The 24,277-nt window shown below is 40.4% G+C and overlaps 1 protein-coding gene across 1 annotated transcript in view; it reads right to left on the bottom strand.

Annotated features, from left to right (window-relative positions):
* LOC139442131 (5'-3' exoribonuclease 2-like) overlaps positions 1-24,277 on the bottom strand; it is a 60,572-nt gene that overhangs the window by 15,923 nt on the left and 20,372 nt on the right. Inside the window, exons 24-30 of the mRNA XM_071222933.1 lie at positions 23,666-23,749; positions 22,783-22,883; positions 22,386-22,465; positions 22,174-22,230; positions 20,917-20,985; positions 20,293-20,490; positions 18,490-18,584 (exon numbers count right to left, since the gene is read on the bottom strand). Coding sequence (XP_071079034.1) covers positions 18,490-18,584; positions 20,293-20,490; positions 20,917-20,985; positions 22,174-22,230; positions 22,386-22,465; positions 22,783-22,883; positions 23,666-23,749 — 684 coding nt within the window. The remainder of the gene's footprint in view (positions 1-18,489; positions 18,585-20,292; positions 20,491-20,916; positions 20,986-22,173; positions 22,231-22,385; positions 22,466-22,782; positions 22,884-23,665; positions 23,750-24,277) is intronic.

Below are 24,277 nucleotides of genomic sequence, written 5' to 3'. Positions count from 1 at the left end.
TCAGGGATGGGTATTCCAGACCAATCTGATATACATCAAATATTTTATCTTTTATTTTTCAAACTTTTTTATAGGTACGAAAGCAAAGATGACAATTTGTGTACCCTGCTCTCTTTAGGATGTGTTGAAATACATAACAAGAAAATGCCTTCTGTCACATGTCCGAAACATTTTGGATAAAAATCTAAAAATTATTTTATTGAGGCCTTAACCATTAAGTAGGTGTCTTTCGTCACGTTTCTTCATGGAACACAACTTTTATATAAAGAAGACACTAAGTATAAGTAAATATTGTGTGTATCCTATGTTGCTTGTGTCCTGACAATGATGGGTGATCCAGAAGTCTGACATGCTGCAATATGATATTGATAGTTAAAATCCGGGCTTGGCTTTTGGCAACCTTTGCCATGATGAACTGCCACATGGAGCTGACATGCTGTGCTATCATTAAAGCACTGTTAGAAGCAGTGATAACCCAACATAATCACTCACTTCAGCAACGCAAATAGGACTGACCAGAGTGCAGGTATCAGCACCATCTCAAGGATGAGGGTGCCACTCTTTGTTCCTGCATCTCTTATCACCCAGCTGGCCATATTTTACACCCGAAACAAGTCAAAACGTTTCTTATTTCCAAGCGCCTAAAATTTCACCAGAATTGACCAAACAATATGAATACCGTATTTGACATAATAAGCGCTAACGGCGATATTTGCGAATATATTGGCTAGTGAACAATCCCAATTAGCACCCTGTCCGATTGATCAATGTTTACAAGACTTATTTATTCTCGCACGATACGCACTCGTGTGTTATATGCAACCTTAATTATGGGCAATCAAATTCTGGAAAAATATATCTGTCGAACATGAACCCAAAATTTATCTTTCAACTCTGTTGTTTTTTCACCCAAAAAATATTTTAATAAGAGCCTGTTATTTCTAATTTTGAGAGCACCCTGGGCGCTTATTACGTCGAATACGGTAAGCCTTTATGTTGATACATGATTAAGGTGAAGAAAACATTCAGATGGTGCAAGCTGCTGGTCAAGTATCTTTATTTCTTACTTCCGACTTACTTCTTGACTTACTAAAAATAAAACTTATATCCATGCCAAAACGGATCTTTTCATCTCATAAAACAGATTTATGACAATTTCAAATCTGTCTTTGTCAGTCCCCATTTCCGCCAGTTGACTAAATAATGTGCCTGGCTAAAAAGATCGATAATAATGTCAATAATGTCAATTGTCGAAGACAGAAAGCAACTGTTTTTGATAAATGTCCACAAAGTAATCCATGTATAAATGTGTCACTGCTCACCAGTGGTGTGAAATATGTTGATTTTTTCAGGACATTCTTGCATATTTGCTTAAAGTTACTTCTCTGATATTTATCGATAATTGATCGATATTCAGTTAGCAATTAGCGATCTCTATAATCTATATCGAAAGCCAGCCCTACTATAAAATTGATCAAAGCCAACTGATAGCTCCTGTCTGCAGATGTAGCAGTGTTAATAGTGGCTAAAGTCAAATCATCCCTAAAGCCACAAAAAGAGAAACTCACAATCAATGCTTTAACCCAGAATCTCCAAACTCTTTGAAAAGAAACATATTTTTCCTTATTTTGCAACAAGAATAATATGTCCATATTTATTCTTTTCCATGGATGTTCTTTATTAAACCTGTAGCTTTCATCTGGGCACTCTTCATACAGAAGTATCTTTGAAGTTGTATTCATCAATAACCTGCATATTGAGTTTTTACAGCTTCTACAACCAATAGATTCAACAGCCAAGCTAACCACTTCATAAATTGATATCTCTCTTATTTCAAGGTTTATTTCTTTTATTTGCCAACAAATTGACTAGCAGAGCCAACGAGCCCTCACTAGTTTGTCTTGAGAACTCTTGTGGAGAATTTAAGCATTCCTTCTCGTGGAGAGTTACAGCACAATACAGACATCTTGTTTGTCAAAATGGTGAGAAAGGGGTTTCGAGTCTCTCTTCGCAGTGCTTGCCACAGACTTGAGCCACTTTACCCACTCAGACTATAGGCTTGTGGCCGTTTGTTGCCGTAGACAATTTATGCATAAGGTGCAAATAAGTCATCTGTTGGTAGTATTTCTGGCCAAGGCTGATTTTGATTCGGAATGTTACGAGAGCAATCGTCCGCTAAAATCGGCATGGATAACATGTAGTGTTAGTCCACACTTGAAGTTGGCGGAGCTCTCGGCTCCGTACTTGTCAGCATGGGGAGCCTTGTGTACGCCTCAAGCGCTCCTGCATGAATAATTACGACAGTTTTAGCAACTATCACTCCGCTCTCTTGAAGGGATTAGCCCTGGTAGGAAAGGCCCAGATGCTAACAGAGTCCACGGCGACAAGTGACGAACGACAGCACTTGAAATCCCGGCCAAACACCAGCGAAAAACCCTCAGCTAATTGTCACAAGCAGACTTAATAACCACACTTAAGTAGATGTCAAAATCTATATCCTCATCTGTCAACTGCAGTTTCAGATTTGTCTTGAAGCTCCAGGTCACAGTAAGCCGACTTGCCCTAATTGATACCACCAAGATGGAGAGCATGTTAAGTCTGATGTGGTCCCACCTCAATCTTCCCTCGAAAGCTAAGTATAACAAATGACTCGCAGTCTTTCTTCTGTTGTCGTACGCAGTGAATGGAGTGGTATATTGGGCCCTCATATGCCAAATTAGCCATAGCAAGAGCCCTGAGTAAACATGGGAGAAACATTATCGGCCATTAGTGATGTCAACATCAACAGTGATACGCCATGTGACCATGGCCCACTGAAATAATTAGTGATGGTCACTTGGGGAATAGCAGGAAAAAAAATAATATGATAACTTAAAGACATTTTTCAAATTTTAAACATATTTCATTTCAAGGAGCTCCTTTGTTAGTAATCTTTCCTCATATAATAATATTTAAAAATATTTAGTTCAAGACAATATATCAGTGCTTAATCATTTTCCAAGGACCATCTTTAGCACAGAAATTATTAAATCTCTCTACTAATAAATAATGAAATATTCCTGAAGTTTCCCAGTAGGTTTACTTCTATTTAGTTTAAATATTAAACATTATCGATGATGGTCAAATCAATTTACATATAATTAGTATTTTTTTAAAACAACTAAATATAAAAAAAATAAAAAAATTTGGCATCACAAATACAGTCTCAACACACTAAAAATAACTATTCTTACCATTACCTAAGTTTCATCAAAACACAAAATAAATACCATTTTCAATGTCCTATCTGAATAATTTATAATTACTCATTAGTTTTGCCCCAACTATGATCATTCCCCACTCTGGTTAGCGGATACAGCATTGAGCTGAGACAATACAACCTGCAACAAGGGATCAGCTGAGAGTAAGGTATAGCTCTCCCACCTGTCGTGGTGCACACGCGCACACACACACAGATAGGTAACGCTACACACGCCAGCTTCACATATTGCCTAGCTGCCTCGAGTGCTCATCCAGCCTGGTATGGATAGGCATGGAGGGTCATCGAAAGAGACGAAGAGGGGATTTTGAGGCTGAGGTCGATACTGTCAACGCAATACCCAATCAATCTTGAACAGTTTTCTCTGGGATATATTACCGGGTGTTCCCAGTTAATACGAACCCCTGACAGTATATTGAAACAAAGGCTTCGGCAGGTTTATCCACTGAAGTAGAAACTCATCATGTTCATTCATAATGTACAATGAACAATGACACAGAATAATTTTGCCTGATTCATTTTAAAATCTGTATGGTTTTGGTACTTTTACAAATGATTAATACGAAATACATCATCAGATTTTGGCTGTTTTCCCAGCAACAGATGGGTGATTTCCATTCACTCAGTGTTTTTGAGAGGGGTAATTTGGAGAATACAAGTTTTTCACCAATTAAGTGTGGTGCAAATATTGGATTACTGGAAAATATCTCACTTACTGTTGGATCAGTCTGTTGCCTCTAATCCCTAGAATTTGTGTAATTGTTCTTCAATAAATTATGTCTGACCCTAAAGTCAATGTGTACAGATTAATTTTTAAACTAACATTCATTGCTAAAAACAGAATAAAATTAATCCATTATAAAAACTTGAAGATTTGACAACTAATCTAAAAATCTAATGTGTGGACCTAAAAAACTATTAAAAAAATCCTCAGGATCCCACAAGGAATAGACTCGTAGTTGAAGCACTGACATCTTTTTAAATCCCTAAATTTGAAAATGAGTATATGTATGAATCCCCACCTCAGGGCTGGGCTGTTGCTAAACGAGGCATAATACCTGACTGAGTTCAATCCATTAGTACAAAGGGTTTTGTTTGGTAGTGTTGTTGTCGATGGTCTGAAAGAAGACATTTTGTCATTTTGTTTAACAGATCTGACGAAGTTGAAAGTCCCGATCAGAAATAGCTTACATTTATTCCTGTATACTCGACCACTCATCTTTGACTGACAACTTTTAAATTAAAAATTAGTTAAATGCACTGAATGTCGTTTTGGGTAATTCTGAGTGAGTGAGTGAGTGAGTGAGCGAGTGAGAGTGAGTATGGTTTTACGCCGCTATTAGCAATATTCCCGCAATATCATGGCGGGGAACACCAGAAATGAGCTTCACACATTGTACCCATGTCGGGAATCGAACCCTGTTCTTCGACGCGACGAGCGAACACTTTAACGACTAGGCTACGTTACCGCCCCCGTCACAAAAGAAAAACAAAGCCTTTTCAGAAGTATGACTTCTATATGTTACTGTAAAAAAAACTAAATATCCTCCACACAGTATCAGCATTTATTTTTGAACCTTGACAACACTTTTCTTTTTGTCTCTCCTGCATTCTGGCAAGACTGCCCCAACAGAGGAAGATAAGCAATCCCAGTAATTCCCCCAACTTTCCAGGTATCTTCTTGAAACCTCTGTATCTGGTTATGGAGTCATACAGTACTGGACATACAACTATATGTTAATTTGCATAAAGATACTTTATTGATTGGTGGCTGAAAGGAGATTTTTTTCCCACTCTGCTGAGGTACAAATTTCATATACCCCGCTAGGAAAAGCCACCCACTGCAATTCATAATTATACAATTATATTATCTCAAAATGCAGTTTAGCGAACTAAATCAAACATTCCTGATTGCAATTCAAGGGTGATAACTCTGTGAGTAAATTTGTTGACAACCAGTCACTTGGGGTATGTGATGGTGTATGCTGTGTGTGGGTCCATGGGTACATTGCACCAAATACCCCTCAAGACAAGACATCAACAGACTGTGTACTACACAAAAAAGGATTAAAAAAACAACCTTTATAATTTATAATAAAATAAATTATTCTGCATGTGTACAGAAAGAAGTTAATCAATTTAAAGCTAAATATGAACTAGGCTCATCCACTAAATGTTTAAATTAAATTTCGGCATTCTAATTGTCCTTCATCACCATGGTAATCATAACTAATGAAAACGTTTCTGTGGCAGTGAATTATTAAATTAGTATCTATCTTCATAAATTTATATCAATACAGTATCGACATTAAACACTTACTGATACATCAACATCGCGATATACAATGACGTCCCTTGACATCAGTAAACATTAACCCTTCTGCCCCCAATAACAGTTTGAGAGAAAACAGGAACACTGTGTGTGTTATGTCAAGCATGTGTAGGATACAATGAAAGTGAAATGATCAGTACACTTGATCAATTCAACATGATTCAACATCAATTCAACATGATTCAAGATGACGTCCTTTACAAATACACCAGAAAGTAATGACCAATCTACAGCAAGATACTGGTGAGATCGCCAGATACGTGACATTTTGCCAGCAAGTATATCGGGGTTGATTCCAGACGCATTGGAGCGGCAAGAATATGTATCTATGCAGATACGAACACAAAAAGAAAACATATGTCAAGAACCAAGTCGGAGACAAAATCGAACGTAGTTCCACCCTGAATGGGTACAGAAAGGTCACTATTGCACTGTCATGTCAACAAGTGCAGTCAAGCCATCATACAAGGGGGAATAACTCCTATTAAGTCTTTACAATGAAACAGCATGACTCTCATCAACCATTTAATATCACATTAATATATTCAAAGTTTTTTAACAATTTTGTTTGCTCGAAAACTTATTGTCCCAAAAGCTAAAAACTTCCTGGCTATGACAGTGACATTACTGAGAGCAAGGGACTTTGGGGACATCAGACCCTTGACTGTAAGAACTCATGGACTTTTTAACTACCCAGATTTTTTGTGAAATTCTCAAGAGCTACTTTCAGTGATAAACTGGCGGACAACCTGATCAGACTATTGTATATGTGAGTGGTCTTGACAGGTTTGCAAGGAAGGGAAGAAATGAAACTTTTCAGTTAATCAAGAAAATGACAATTAGGGTTGGTCCAATTTCCTCGGCGTATCATCTGGACGTTGACAACTCTGTCACGAAATTCTCATTTACCTCCCAGATCGCAGTTGTGTGTCCGTACACCTTTTGGCGCACCTCCTCAGAAACAATACCACTGGTTTGGAGAGTCCTCAATACGGCTGTCCTCTCGTAGGTAGCAACTGGACACCCCTCTCAGCCTCCCTTTAATAGAGATATTCTCACTCCGAGTGACAGGCCCCTCTCTCACTTAGATTGTACAAGTGCTAATTAAGCCGTGAAGAGGTTTAAGATTTGACCGGGAACCTGTCAAAGACGCTCTTATCTATTCTGACGAGCATGGCACCATTAGCAGTCTTTTCTCTCTCTACCTCTTTTGTCAAACGAACAAAACTCTCAGTAAAAAGTTCATTAGTTAGTTTGGTAATGGACACCTGCACGGCGGCCGTCTAATTGCCGTGCGATGTCACACTGCACTTGCAACTTATATCGCTGTTCAGACAAATTTAACTTGAAAAACAGGAAGTGGACGACATGACATATTTATCTAAATATAGGGCATGTTCAAAGTATGCCATTTCAAAGAGTGATTTTCAAATTGGACATTTTCCACACTCAATAAATTGATTGAATCTCCAAAAAAAGTCAAGAACAACATTGTTATCTACAACAAACTAACAGTGTCCCAAACTAACACTGTCTGCTTGTCAAGGTGAAATTTGAGTGTAACTGATGTACTATTTCTCTCAAATCGTCTGCAATGACTTTAACAAATAATACCTTTGGAGGATTAATGGATGTTGTACGCCACTTTTAGCAATATTCCCCCCAGTCGTATCATGGGCGTGACATCAAGAATAGGCTTCAGACATTGTACCCTTGAGGGGAATCGAACCTGGATCTTGAGTGTGATTAACCAGCACTTTATCCACAAGGCTCCCCCACCACCCAGGAAAGTTAGTTGAGATTACTACCCCATAATCCACAACCCCGTTCAACATATAGGAATAATCCACAACACATACCCTTGATCGAGCAATGATAGGTGTTAACTTCACAAACTCACATCTTAGTACAAAAAGAGGGACGTTTGACGCCATGGCAAAGTCATAGACATTCGAAATACAACCTACATATGAAAGTATATTTTTAGCCGCTAACAACAATTTTCCAGAGATATTTTTTTCATTCATCAGAGTAAGCAGAAGCTGAGAAATGTATCTAATTTTAAGTGAGGGAAGATCTTATTTGCTCAAACACTCAACTTGCCACAGCGGCAGGTTGCAAAACGTTAAGTTCTCACTGCTAAGCAGTTAGTAGGGAGAGAGCCTGTATACAGTGTTGTCTCAGTAAACAAGTTGAACAGAGCCCTCGCTCCAGCCAAAATACCCAACATGAGCTGTGTTATGTCCCAACCAATAAAATATAGTGTATCTACACCGGCAGCGTTGACCTGTGTCAACACCCAGAGCCATCCCAATACGGCAGCATACAGCCCAGCCCCATGGAGAACCATTCAGTCTCATCGGGATGCACCGGCACAAAGCATTCACTCAGGGGCGGTCGTTTTGTAGATGGAATGGCTAGCATAATTGAATTAATTCGTAGATCCCTTGTCAGTGAATGTGAAAAAGGTTATTGAACATTATGTGAAAAGGAACCTACATCAACGCATCTTGCCACTCATTGTGAAGGTTTCTTGTTTCTTGAGAGATTTGCGTAAATTGGGGAGGCCGAGCTTGCAGCACCTGTGTCGGAGAAGCGCTGGGGCCGAGGCAAGCTTTGAGGGGCTCCCCCAATCACAGCAGCCCGAAGAATCTTTACAAGTGAGACAATACCGCCATGTCTAAGAGGCCAATTAGGAGAACTTTCTTCGCCCGTGCATTCAGCTTTTTGCAAGTAATAACAGATCAGTGGCTGCGATGCGCGAACAGCAACAATTAAAGACCGCTCACTGCTGAAGGCCGGACGATAGAGGAGACACTTCAAACTAGAGGGGCCACCATTTTGACAGCTTAGATTGACGGGTACGGGGAAAAAATACACAAAATCAGGCTTCAATTGAGGGAACAAATAATACTTTCCACCCAACTAAACAATAATGGTGGAACGAGGGCAACTTTTCTGCTTACAAACATATCGCTTCATTGAAAGACAGTGTGGGTTTTTGAAAGCCTATTACAACGCAAGTAGGTCCCCCATCAATGCTGTGCTAAATACAAGATTACTACCATGTCACCTCTCCCAAAACTCCCCAGAAATGCTATTCAACGTCGACGCTGTCGATACTATCGCCAGCATAGCAAAATATTATCTGTCACTCAAATTCACAGCATCTTTCAAAGAGTATTGGGCTGAGAAACAATATGAGGAAATTGGCAACGTTAGTAATTTATCTTCAAGTTTGCCGCTACCCCCATGATAGACAGATGGTGTGAGTGTGTGCCTATTAAACTCCTCTTGTCAGACTTTCTTGGGTTAACCCAAGACGGCGGGGGTCATGTTGTAGAAGGTACAACAGCCCACCCACAAGCTCCAGCAAACTGTCGCTATACCCCTCCCATCTCTCTATCTCCTGTCTACGTCCCCATGGCTGGCACACTCCGTGTTGGCTACACTGTATCAATGGGAGGCAATAGCAGGAACATGTCCCCATGATGTGGCACTTCTGTGTCAAGCTGACAAGGGTAATAGGATCTCTGAAGCTGGTTCGTCATAGTGAGCAGGGTTATACAATGATGTGTATACAGTAGAACAAACTGGTTATATATACAGTACATCACAGAGTAAGGGTTTCCTGTGGAGGGGGAAGAAAGATAAGAGAGAAAGAGAGAGCATGGATATTAACATTGTGGGATTCAAGTACAGTGAAGGAGACCATCAAATATGTAAAGCTATCCGTACTTCGATATAAAAAGATTTGTTTTGTTTGTGCGTTTGGACTGTGCACTCCACCATATTCCAGCTCTAAGATACGTCCCTTACATAATAGAGTGTGAAAATGCAAATCCAGTGATTGATAGTATGAGCAATGTTAAGCATATTTTTATGCGTTATGTAGTTTTAGGGTACGATGACACACAATCAACAAAATCATGAAGTCTGTCCACCTAAGACATTAAGTCGCCTTGCACGACAAGCATGAGTAGCAGGGCACTTGTCTAACCAGGAATCCCCACAGGGAGACAAGCACAGGTTGCTGGAGACCTTCTTTTACCAGGACTCTCCAGAAGACAAGGAGACAAGCACAGGTTGCGGGGGACCTATTCTAACCAGGAATCTCCACGGGACCTATTCTAACCAGGAATCTCCAGAATGACACAAAGAGACAAGCACAGGTTGTGGGGGACCTATTCTAACAAGGAATCTCCAGAATGAGACAAGGAGACAAGCACAGGTTGTGGGGGACCTATTCTAACCAGGAACCTCCAGAGTGAGACAAGGAGACAAGTACAGGTTGCGGGGGACCTATTCTAACCAGGAATCTCCAGAATGAGACAAGGAGACAAGCACAGGTTGTGGGGGAACTATTCTAACAAGGAATTGCCAGAATGAGACAAGGAGACAAGCACAGGTTGTGGGGGACCTATTCTAACCAGGAATCTCCAGAATGAGACAAGGAGACAAGCACAGGTTGGGGGGGACCTATTCTAACCAGGAATCTCCAGAATGAGACAAGGAGACAAGCACAGGTTGTGGCGGACCTATTCTAACAAGGAATCTCCAGAATGAGACAAGGAGACAAGCACAGGTTGTGGGGGACCTATTCTAACCAGGAATCTCCAGAATGAGACAAGGAGACAAGCACAGGTTGCAGGGGACCTATTCTAACCAGGAATCTCCAGAATGAGACAAGGAGACAAGCACAGGTTGCAGGGGACCTATTCTAACCAGGAATCTCCAGAATGAGACAAGGAGACAAGCACAGGTTGTGGGGGACCTATTCTAACCAGGAATTGCCAGAATGAGACAATGAGACAAGCACAGGTTGTGGGGGACCTATTCTAACCAGGAATTGCCAGAATGAGACAAGGAGACAAGCACAGGTTGTGGCGGACCTATTCTAACAAGGAATCTCCAGAATGAGACAAGGAGACAAGCACAGGTTGTGGGGGACCTATTCTAAGCTGGAATCTCCAGAATGAGACAAGGAGACAAGCACAGGTTGCAGGGGACCTATTCTAACCAGGAATCTCCAGAATGAGACAAGGAGACAAGCACAGGTTGCAGGGGACCTATTCTAACCAGGAATCTCCAGAATGAGACAAGGAGACAAGCACAGGTTGTGGGGGACCTATTCTAACAAGGAATTGCCAGAATGACACAAGGAGACAAGCACAGGTTGTGGGGGACCTATTCTAACCAGGAATCTCCAGAATGAGACAAGGAGACAAGCACAGGTTGTGGGGGACCTATTCTAACCAGGAATCTCCAGAATGAGACAAGGAGACAAGCACAGGTTGTGGGGGACCTATTCTAACAAGGAATTGCCAGAATGACACAAGGAGACAAGCACAGGTTGTGGGGGACCTATTCTAACCAGGAATCTCCAGAATGAGACAAGGAGACAAGCACAGGTTGTGGGGGACCTATTCTAACCAGGAATCTCCAGAATGAGAAAAGGAGAAAAGCACAGGTTTCAAGAGTAGTGCACCAATGCATCAAATCTACCACTGGGTGAGTGGTATAACACTGCTCGAACAGTATTCCAGTTGTATCATGGCACCTGCTTAGTATTGGTTTGTTTGCTTGTTTGTTTGTTTGTCGTTTAATGCCGCACTCAGCAATATTCCAGCTACATCATTGCTGTCTGTAAACAATCGAGTCTGTACCAGACAATCAAGTGATTGACATCATGAGCATCGATCCTCACAATTGGGATACGATGACATGCATCAACCTAGTCAGCGAGCCTGACCACTCGATCCCATTAGTCGCCTCTTACAACAAGCATAGTCACCAAAAACAGCAAACATGACCTATTCTTGGTCTGCTTGGTGAGGGAGGAGAGCCCCAGGTGAAGCAGGTCTCCAGGATTTACCACTCTGATATTTACCAATCTGTTTAGCAATGAATTTATTTTCTTCAAAATCATGAATATAATTAAAGACCATTAATTATTCAATTTAGAAAATCAAAATTGATATCACATGTGTCCAAACTTTTGAAAAAAATGTACCAATGCAGTGCACCTTAAAAAAACCATGCTGACAAGATATCCTACAACAATGCAGATTGCTCAGACTACTTCAACAGAATTCATTCTTGATGCTTTTCTTTCACTCCTATCTAGCTTGCCTTATCGTGTACAAACATGCACCATCACAACAAGACTAGGCATCCTTATAGTCATTGATACATGCAACAAGATCAATGTGAAGGTCATCATATACATGAAGGTGAAGGTCAGATGACCTGAACGCCCCGAGAGTATCTCTACCATTGTGTCAGTTGTCAATGACATTGAAGTGCATCTCGATGCCAGTGCTAGATCCTGCTTGTTACTTCATTGAGAACATGTATGCTTAATCTCAGATTATCTGTATCAATGATATTCTTCAAAACATTCACGGCTTAGGGAGCTGTAAGGCGAATAACTGTTTTACATGGCTTACATGGCTTTACATGGTTTTACATGTTTTACATGTTTTACATGTTTTACATATTTTACCATCTCCAGAACAGTGTGGGGTATCCTGAGCATGCTGACAGCAGTCTGCAAATAATCGCAATCCACTGATTGACATCATGAGCATTGATCCACGCAACTGAGATACGATGACATGCATCAACCGACTTAGCAAGCCTGACCACCCGATCCTATTAGTCGCCTTTTACAGCAAGTATGGGTTGCTGGGGATTATTCTACCCCAGATCTTCACGAGTCGCTGAGTGAGTGAGACAGTGAGTTGGGGTTTACTCTAATAATAGGAATATCCAGACCATGGAGGAGACACATAAAGTGAATGAGAGAGAGTTGTGGTTAATGCTGTGTGTGAGATTAATGTAGGAGGAAAGTGATGGAGGTGTTAGGCTTTTGGGCATGGTGGTGAAATTCCTAGAAATATGATCAGGGTAAATCTGGGATCTTAACCCACAACCACAGGTTCCTGGCCTGCCTAAGGGACACAACTCTATACAGCCATTGCGCCTTTATAGGACCAGCGTAATTGGGACAGTGGGCGAGTCAGTGAGCTGGGTTTTATGCTAATATTTGCAACATTCCACCCATGGTGGGGATGTGTTTAGCATATTGTTTCCATTTTGGGATTCAAACCAGGTCCTGGCATCACAGGCAAACGGTTCTACAACTGGGCTACAGCATGTCCTAATAATAACCCTTGGACATGACAAGTGTAAAGGGCTTTCTTTCAAGAAGAATTATGCTGACATAAAAGAAATAATGTTTGGAGTGTGTTTTTGCTACTGAAAATACAATCAATATCTTTCATACCCGTGACAGAATAGTGTATTTTAAACAAACTTATGAACAGTTAGTTGACATAAATAAGAATTTTTAAAGTAGCATTCATTTCAATGAATATTTTACCACTTCAAAAAAGGAAGGGGAAAAAAAAGGAAATATTTACAAAGAGACAGAATGACAAGTTTCTTTACCAAGCTCAAACAATTTTCTTAGGTCACAGTGACCCAGGAGCCTTGAATGAATCTGTATGTCATCAGTGATGTCAAGGGGCCCCCAACATCATCTACATGACTCCATTCAGAGTTATCTGCCCCTTATCTGTGAGTACATCTCTCCATCAGCTAACACAACCACGATAACGCTCCAGCGTCATCACCAGTCTCCTACACAGCCCAAGCAATCAACACTAGAACTTATCTTCAAATATTTCTCAATCATATCTTTAAACTTGTGTCAATGATTTCCACAGCTCATTCACAGGCCTGTACAGCCTCAATGGGGGTTGGAAGGCCATTGACAGGCCACAAGGGGTAGCGTCATCTTCATCCCTTGTTCAGGGTGATCACAACTCTTCAACCCTCCTTAGGTCTGCTACATGGTAAACTGGATTCATCTTAACACTATTCATTCATTTTTAATTAAGTAAGTTACAAATAATAATTAACAATATCCATCTTCATCTAAATAACCATTTGGGTTTTTTTCGTTCTTTAAAGAGTTCTAAATCAATGAAGAACAGAACAGACTCCAATCATGATAAAATGATTAATATTGTAAAATATTGTTCATTTAAAGTAATTTTTTTTATTCATGAAACGTGTTAAACTTATCTCTACCAAAAGTAATCCTTGTTCAAATTTCTCAAGCATTAGTTTATTTAGTGAGTGAGTATTGTTTAACGCCACTTTTAGCAATATTCCAGCAATCTCATGAGTGAGTGAGTGAGTGAGTGAGTGAGTGAGTGAGTGAGTGAGTGAGTGGCTTCACACATTGTACCCATGTGGGGAATCTAACCAAGGTCTTTGTTCGGATGAGCGAATGCTTTAACCACTAGGCTACCCCACCATCCCTACTTTTATTAAGTTGGTGAGGGTGAGTGAGTGAGTGAGTGAGTGAGTTATTCTACACCACCATATTCCAGCAGTGTCAAGGCAGCATAAACATATTGGTTGACAGCATAGCGTCCCAATGATGTTTGTAAGTATCACACTACTGCTGCAATAGTGCGGAGGCCTCTGAAACCACCCCAACTCAATGAGTGAATGTTGTTTTACGCCAGTCTGAACTATTCCAGCTATATCCTGGCAGATCAAAATGATCGAGGCCCTATCAAGCAAACCATAGTAGATGCCATAAGCAACATCCCACATCATCAAGCCAAGATGAAAACTGAAACGCAATCAAACAAGTCACGGAGTTCGGGCACTCAATTTAGATTCAGTGGATCCAGAGATTGTGACAGCCTGCTCCAACACAGGTCTCCATCGGTCATCTGGGAAATGATAATATACAGGGTGCTGTGGTATAACTGGTATATTGCTCACTGCAGCAAACAAGAAACAAACAGCTGATACATCATGTTGCAGAACTAGTTTCTAGTTTCACTGGGGGCCTGCTCAGGTCTGCAATCTTCACTGGCTTTGGCAAGTAACAGACATGTTTAACAAGAGGTGGAGACAACCGAGGGATCAATCCCAATCTGCACCTGCGTTATGTTAATGGGAGGGAAGTAGTGTGGCTCTTTTACAAGTGTGTATGGATTATAATCGGTTGAGTAACGTAGGCAAAATAAGATTGATCATCAGAATTATCATCGATGGAGAAAACTATAAAGGATTATCAATATAAAAATTGTGTCATCGATAATATCTCACAAAAACTATTGTGATGAAATAAAGTTTAGATTTACCCAGACAGAATTGTTATTGCCAATAATGTCAATTGCTAAAGATGGAAAGTAGCTGTTTTTTGTTATATCTCAAATGTCCACAATGTAATCTCTGCATAGATGTGCCACCACTCACCAGTGGAGTGAAATATGTTGATTTCCTTGGGAATTTTTTTGTGTGTATTTGCTCAAAGCTGCTTCTCCGATATTTATTGATAATTGATTGATATTTAGTTAACGATTATTGATCTATATGATATGTCTTGATAGCCCTAGAGTTACGTACCCTTGTTCCTTGTTATTTACACACATAGGTGATTAGGTAAGTGTTTCCTTACTATAAATAGCACATATACTACTTAAAGAACACAGTTTTTTCATATGACTACAGTTTATCTTTTATGTCATGACAGATTAACTATAATCATATGAAAAAAATGTGTGTTCTTTAACTTCTTTTGAGAAGTATATTAGGATTAAAAAGTGTATTGTGCTCACGAAAGGCTTGCATATTTTTAATTCCTGATATATGAAATTATGATGTGGAAAAACACAAGGGTAAACTCTTTGTATCATACGTCATTCTTAAATTACCTGTGCATACTGTGTTATTTCATTCACTGAAGTGAGTTAGTATGGTTTTACGCCGTCTTTTAGCAATATTGTAGCAATATCACGGCGGGGGACACCAGAAACGGGCTTCACACATTGTACCCATGTCAGGAATCGAACCCGGGTCTTCAGGGTGACGAGCGAACGCTTTAACCACTAGGCTACCCGGCCGCCCCTTTATTCACTGAAGCATCTTTAGAAACCACATCATAAACACAATGCTAGAGCCATGATTTATTATCAAATAGTGCCAGTATTTGTGTACAGACTCATCAATACGTTAGGAAAAACTATCTGAGAGCAACAGTTTATTGAGCAAGTATACATTTCATCAATGCATGGAGCTTGTTAAAGTAGTTCCTCTTAGGGTGCCTCATTTGCATATATATCGGATCCTGATACCAAGTATATCAGATTGGTTTCTCGCATGTTAAAACACATCTGTGACGTCTTCGTTATTTTCCAGGAAGGTGGAGTTGTTTGTCAACCATACATTATCTTGCACCAGCATTTGAATTAATGTCCATTTGGTATAGACGAAACTATTTTTAACATTTTTTGACAAGTAAATAATTTTGATTTCTAACGTGTCGCCAGGGGGCTTCGAACCCGCATCGTTTGATTTGAGAACGTGTAATTGTCAACCTCAGCTACGGCGGCAGATGAAGGAATCGGGTGAAATTAATTATTAAATATTTCCAAAATTTTGCATAATGCTAAAAAGCTAAAAATAATATGTACATAATACTGTGTTAGAGCAGGTTACCTACAACAATGTTCATATTTATAGCAATTAGATAAACCATTGAGGAGAAAAAACAAATCAGGTAATATATATATATCCTTGGTCGGGGCCCTATATTTCCTATTATTCCTGTCAGCAAGTATTAACAATGTGCAAACGATTGATAAATACTAGTTTAGGACCCAACGAAATTATGAAGAGCCGTGTACCATGCATTGTAAATGTAAGCTCGCAACAGAGCTTGGCGCACATGCAACAGCGGCAGAAAACGCATTCCTCGTGCATCATTCAAGGGCGACTCACGCAGCATAAATACAGACAACAAAGAGTTCTGGTGTATTTTTCAAATATTTTCTACAACAGAATATTTTGTCAAAGTGTGAAAGTAGGGGAATATCCTCTTAACTCTCCATTCCTTGAAATGCACAATTATTTTTAAGGAATTGAGAGTTACTTGGACATTTTCCTCTACGTCTACATGGTAGTGCCAGTAATTTATCCTTGGTGGAATCCATCAGCAAATCAAAGGTACTCAATCACGAGGATCATAATATGGTCCATTTTGAACTCACTTAGAGAGTGAATGAGTAAATAAACTTGAATTGACACTGTTGACAGAATCTCTACAAGTTAGACATGCTTATGTAGTATTTGTTTTATAGACATGTAACAAAGTGATGTCTTTGTTTGATATTTGTATTCGGATAAAAAATAAGTTATATTTAGATAATATTTTATTGTTTATATTCATAGCTCTTCACTTATGGTTTCAGGGCCAGTGTATGTGCTGCTGTCCGATATCTCTGCTATTTCAGGCATTGAAACGGGTGATTGATAGTGTGAGCACCATGCAAAGTCACGGAATACAATGATACATACTCACACCCACTCGACATCCACGCCCATATCAGTCCCCATGCAACAAGAGTATGATTCTCAAAGGGGCACAACATAATAAAACAGACATACACATTTCTAAAGTTTCTAAAACGCTGGCTGTACCCATACAAGCAACACAAGGGCGATTGAAGGCCTTTAACGACCAGTGAGTGAGTGAGTATGGTTTTACGCCGCTTTTAGCAATATTCCAGCAATATCACGGCGGGGGTCACCAGAAATGGGCTTCACACATTGTACCCATGTCAGGAATCGAACTCGGGTCTTTGGCGTGACGAGCGAACGCTTTAACCACTAGGCTACCTGACCGCCCCCTTTAACGAGCAGACTTGTCTTATCTACAATAAACTAATTCCTGCCAAAGAACAGAAACAGGCCTGTTTAAAGACATTCGACAGTAAAAACTTGGGACATTCATGAGACATTCACTGACATATATTGTTGGACTTGCTTCTTATTGCTGGGACCACTTATGACCCATTGTATTGCCTTTTGTGATTGTAAACCTAAAACTGTGTGTTTCAACATAATTTTGTTATTACTCATTGATCATATGCGGTCATTTACTGACTTCACAATTTAGTTCTGTTCGAACCAATTTATGAGTTAACCTTTAATTTGGAAATTACCCCGTAGCAGGTGGTTGAAACAGTGTTTGTTGTTTCATGCCGCTCTCAGCAATATTACGTTATATGATGGTGGCATCTGATTCATTAAGTCAACCAGACAATCCAGTGTAATCAATCAATGTAATATTTCATTTCTATGGTAACAAATATTCATGTTAGAATCACTAAATTTGACAAAGCTGTTTCTGAAATGAATGATAATCTATTTTCACATCCGACACTGTCATTCTCATAAAGATACAACTCTCTGGGTCTAGAGGTTCTGAGAAGAAAATTCATAAAGATTCTCAAAACTTGAATTTTTACCATTTACTGGCACAAATCTGACTCCAACTATGATATCTTGTGATGTCTAAGATGATTCATCAATGTTTGATCTTTTTACAACAATATGCAAGCTGAATCGTCTGCGTGTATTGATCAGTAAATTCCTCAGTGCGAGGCAGCAAAATGTGGTGCAAGGGGAGTAACTCTTGCTCACACAATCGAACGAAGCACCAATAAAAGCACCACTAATAGCACAAACACAACAGCTGTTTCCCCGGTTCGCATTGTGACGGTTCATATAACTGTAAGATCTTTTATTACCTTGACAATCAGCTGAGCAGTGGACGCGAGTGAGGCCACTCGTGTCTGACAAAACAGTGTGAAGCAAACTCGTAAAAGTACCCCGGCCGTCTGCAGTCAACAGCACAGCTGTCACCGTCACCATGTTTGTCACTAAAACCGCTAGGTTCTTAGAGCCATGTTTGGCCCCTTCCTTCACAAGAAGAAAGTCTGTAGCAAGGAGCTTGGGTCGCCACAATGTAAGGATGTGAGAAGGACCTAGACAAAACATAGTACATAAAACTCTCCGGACATCTTACCTCCGTAGTTGCGGCCGCCATGATACTGAGAGTGATGCATGTTCTGGGACGACATGACAAAGTTCTGACCACCTCCGTAGCCCTGGCTCTCATGTCTGTAACAGAACGGGTCGCTTGAGGTGATTTGTGGCTTGTTTTGTTTTACGCTGCAGTCAGCAACATTCTATCTATATCACAGCAGCCTATAAAAATTATGGTCCAGCAAAACCAATGGTTGATGGCATGAGCATTCATCTATATCACCATGAAGCCACCAGATCCCCATTTGGTTGGCTCTCATGATGGGGTACTGGGACTGTGCCTCAGGATTCCTGCATGGAGAATGTATTTTACTCTGCAGTCTGTTTGATAAAGGCAGCCATCGAGAGGCTAAGGTGACACTTTATGATGTCAGAAATTTATATAAAAGCATTTTAAACGTATTCATATTTGTCTGAGCACTCAATCTTTAATAGATTAGAAAAATGAAAAAGATAAATAACAGAGAGAGTGAGTGAGTGAGTGAGTGAGTGAGTGAGTTGGGTTTAACTCCGCTTTTAACAATATTCCAGTTATATTGCGGCATGTCAGCTTAATGTGGGAGGAAAGCCCGAAGTGATGCAGGTCTCAGACGTTTACCACTTCGGTGAAACCCACGAGCACGGGTATGGTGCTGACAAACCTAGAAACATAATCGGGGTGAACCAGGATTCGAACCCACAATCATAGGTTTCTGGCGTGCCCAAGGAACGCAACTCTGCACAGCGAATCGTGGCGCCTTAGACGACTGGGCCACCCGTGCCCCCCGAAAAAGATAAATAAAATAAAAACAAAAATATACTACAAATTGTCTGCATAAAACCTTAACTGTACATCTTTCTAAAATAACATCCTGAATTTTAAACATTATTAAACAGAATTGCCATGTATTTTTTTTGCATTAATGAAACCAAAACAACTTATTACCCACCCAAAATATAAAAAATATCGAGTGGCAAAAACGCTTCATTTTTTCAACTAGTCAAACCATGATTCGAACTCTTGGGGACCAGAGAAATTCAGATTTAACAGAGGTTCAACACATCTGACTGGGTTCAAATAGCGACAAATATCATAAGAGTTTCCAAGGACCGGACCACCAAAGTAGGACCAGACTTTTCATTCAACACATCCAGGGATTCGTCACATCTGAGTTTGAGACAACAGGTTGGACTGTACTTAAATCCAAACACATAAAGTGTTGCTCTGCCCATCATAACAGGAAGCCAATCATTGTCAGTACTGTATTTTCTTGAGTATGGTGTGCACCCTTGTATAATCAGTGTTATAACATGATAAATTTGCGTACTTCAGTACGGATTTGTTGACATGGTATTTCCAGTGTTACATGCTCACAGTAATGTCTTTGCGTTGGGCAAAAAACCCATCAAAACTCATCATGGCGTGTATAATGTGCACTCCCTTCTACCCAGCTGTGTTTTTTGGAAAAAAAGTGTGCACTATACTCAAGAAAATACGGTACTTGCCTCCAGTTGGTTGGTTTGTTATTCAACGCCGCACTCAGCAATATTCCAGCTATATGACGGCAGTCTTTAAATAATCGAGGCTGAACCAGACTATCCAGTGATTGATAGCATGAACATCGATCCACGCAATTAGGATCGATGACATGCATCAACCTAATCAGCTAGCCTGACCACCTGATCCTGTTAGTCACCTCTTACGACAAGCATAGTCGTCTAGGCCTTCTTGCCTCTAACCATATATTGAATATCAACATGTTTGTGAAGAACACATTCCACAGTGTCCTGGCAGTGTACTGACCTGATCATCCTGAGGGCTGACGAAATGTCTTTATCCTGTCTGTAGCCACTGTTGGGGGTGAAGCCAAGCTGCGGCCTATAGCCCAACCCACCCCGCCCTCCGCCACGGTACCCGCCGCGTCCCCGGCCACGCCCTCGCTCCTGCTGGCTGCGGAACATCTTCACAAAGTCCTCTGGCTTCAAGACCTTATCAGGAATGCTGTGGAAACAGGGTTTCACACATTGTTTATTTGTTTGTTTGTTGTTTAACATTACACTCAGCAATATTCCACCTATATGATAACAGTCCGTAAACAATTGAGTCTTGACCAGACAACCCAGTGATTGATATCATGAGCATCAATCTACACAATTGGGATACAATGACATTCATCAACCAAATCCGTTAGCCTGACCACTGGATTCTGTTAGTCGCCTCTTACGACAAGCACAGTCGCCTCTTACTGTAAGTATCGGTGTCCGAAGACCTATTCTCTACACAGATCTTCACGGGTCTTCAGACATTGTACTCATGTGGAGAATCAAACCTGGGTCTTCAGAGTGACTTTGACAACTAGGCCACCCCACTACATGAAAATAATATTCATGGGTTGTCTAGAACGGTTAAAAAGGTGGAAGAACTCACTTGGCGCCAGGCAGGATCTTGGCAGGGAAGAGATGATCTTCATCAAACTTGGGATCCTTGAAGTGAACACTGGTGAAAGAGGGAAGAATGAACAGAGATGCCAACACCAGATTGTTTGATAGGCATTACTTACAAGTTGACAGATGACAAAGTAGAGACAATTTCTGGATAACAACTTCTTTATATACTATAAAGGAGACTTTTCAGAAAAGATCCTTATACTGTTGTCGAGCAACGATACTTGCCAAATAATTTAAGGGTCTATAGGGAAACATCACCTTTAGAGTAAATAAAGAAGTTGTTGTCCATAAACTGTGTCTACTTTGTTATGCCAACACTAGATTTCAACAATCAAATGGCCCTTATGAGCTTTGGAAAACTTGAAAAAATCCCATGACAAAATGCATGTTAGTCATGACTGTGTAATTCCTCCAACACCAGAAAACTGCTGGTGTATTCTCGAATTGTTTTACTCCCATTTCTTTAGCCTGCATTTGGTCCTTAATCCTGACTGCCATCTTTAATAATGACAAGAGACGAGTCTGCTGAAAGTTTGAACAATGGTCATAGTATGGATTTACACAATTAACTTTTTTTGGCATGAATATTTTTGCAGTTTTTCAAAGCCATCATGGTGGAGTAATTTGTAGTAGTCTTTTGTATCTAAATGGGTTTGTATCGATTGCCTAAATGGATCGGTATCTGTGTTGGCCTGTCTGTCTTAATAACCCTACAACTGGGACAGCAGGTTTCAGCTTTTGGCATGAGTGAGTGAATGGGCTTGTATGTCCTATCTTGCACTCTAGAAGCAACATATGGTTCTAAAAAACTTTAGGCCTTCCTATAAAATACAGACTGTAGACTTGTCCAATGGTTCTGTTATCCTGGATTGTCTGCCCTGCTATGCCACCCACTAGACTTCACGCTTCACCCAATGGTTCTGTTATCCTGGATTGTCTCCCCTGTTATGCCACACACCAGACTGGACACCTCACCCAATGACTGTTATCCTGGATTGTCTCCCCTGTTATGCCACACACCAGACTGGACACCTCACCCAATGACTGTTATCCTGGATTGTCTCCCCTGTTATGCCACACACCAGACTGGACACCTCACCCAATGACTGTTATCCTGGATTGTCTCCCCTGTTATGCCACCCACTAGACTTCACGCTTCACCCAATGGCTCTGTTATCCTGGATTGTCTCCCCTGTTTAGTCCCTGCATAATGCCACACACCAGACTGTAGACTTACCCAATGGCTCTGTTATCCTCGACATCCTTCAGTGCAGGCAGAATAGATCGCACAACACTGAAACAATAAAAACCTCAATGTACTTAAGGGACACTGAATTTACATTATACAACTACAACATATAATCTTTAACAAAATACCACATCTAGTTGTGACAATGAGCCATGCACATACACATACTAGACCACTGAACATGAGTGTAGATGACTTACTCTCCAGTTAGCACTGCATACTCATCACACCAGATTTTCCCTGAGACTCCTTCAGACAGACCGGCATCCAAATCTACAGGCTGTTACAAAACAATAGAAGGAAACTGTTTTATATCTTTCAGTAAAAAGATTCAATTGGAGACTGGAGACAAGTAAAGGCTATTCCCTCTGGCCAACTACCCCCAGCCCATTTCCCTTCCTTCATTTTTAAATTCACCCCCACCCCCATTCACATTTTTGTAAAAAGTGCCAAAAATCTAATAATGTATTTATAGTGGCCTTATGAGCCATTAAGAGCACACAATCCTCATTTAGTCAAAGACAAGCATCGGGTACTTCAAGAAGCTGAAATATGCTGCTTGATGCCACTGAGACAATAACCCCATGAGGGCCTCACCTCACTGGTTCCTCCACCCTCGTAGAGCCCCTCAAACAGGGAGTAGGAGGGATGGTTGAAGCCCACAAACAAGCGATCATCGCCGCGGACATTTCTCTTCCCTGTAACAAACACACACCATGGTGAGCCTAACAATGGTTACTCAAACTCAAACAGGTAGGAAAAGAGGCACCACAGATCCAGTACATCATTACGCAGTAAAATATATAATATTGAAATGGTAACAAAAACAACAACAAAAATAAAAACTACATGAAAAAAAAGAACTTAAAACAAGTGAACAATTAAAACACTCATGATGACTTTAGCCATCATTTATACCTTCACTTCCTGACATGACGACCATGTGAAAAACAAAGTTCCCACCTTCAGTCAACAGTCAAGCTCTGACTGCATCTAAATATTGAATTGTCAAGTAGGCGATCTACCTTCAGCTAATTGGATCTGTCTACTTCTGGAGCTCAGTGATCTCGATTTAATATGAACACTGTGCTTGTTTACTTAAATTTATGTTTTGAAGTCATTATATAAACATTTTATGGTTTAGTACAGAAAGTTAATGGATATGAGTGTGAATGAATGTCTATGTCAAGGTCCAATATCAAAATAAATCTGCGTCCATAATATCCATACCTCTAACATCAATTCTACTTTTAGTATCAACCTGTATAACAATAGCTTCTGGAACCCATTTCATAACCTTGTTTGTATTGTCTAAATTATCTGTACCTTTTCCTAATTGGCCAGGCACTACCCTGGGTGTCTGGTCATAGCTGCAAAAGGGACTCGGAAATATAATATCAATTACAAAATCAGCAACTTACGTTCAGCCTCTGAGAGGTCGGGATACACAAATATATCAATTACAAAATCAGCAACTTACGTTCAGCCTCTGAGAGGTCGGGATACACACTCTTCAAGGCCTCCTTTAGCCTCTTCTCATCCACAAACGGCAACAGAGCGACACCTACAAAAAGAACAGCTCTGGGTGAGGATTTCTGAATTGTTTATCCATGACCAGGAGGTGCAATGAAAAGAGGTTTAACTCCAGATTATTGCACTAAAATAGAAACATGCATGGATGTGTCTGTGTGAGTGTGTCTGTGAGATACCATACAGTTTAACATGGATATCCCACTCCAACACTACACTGACTCCCTGCCAACCAATACTTGATCTATTCCCTTGATGCTGAGCGACGCAAGTCCAGATATGCAATGTACACTGTTTATAACCAGATAGTATAATTACAGTATAAACTGCATGCATCAACACAAATACAAAACCTGGCCTAGAGTAAAGGTAAAATGTCCTTGTAATGTTCTGACAATGGGAAAATTAGTAGTAGCCCACAGGAATTTACACTAGCCCTGGGCTAGAGGGCTACTGATAATTTCTAACCCTGTCAATGTAGGTGTGTATAATCCACATACCTCCTCTACACAGCTGCTATTTGGGGGGAAAAGTGTGCACTATGGTCAAGGAAATATTGAAC

This window comes from Haliotis cracherodii, unplaced genomic scaffold (assembly GCF_022045235.1).
Source record: "Haliotis cracherodii isolate W230 unplaced genomic scaffold, xgHalCrac1.p SCAF_5, whole genome shotgun sequence".
Lineage (NCBI taxonomy): Eukaryota > Metazoa > Mollusca > Gastropoda > Lepetellida > Haliotidae > Haliotis > Haliotis cracherodii.
This window is presented reverse-complemented; position numbering and strand designations above follow the sequence as displayed.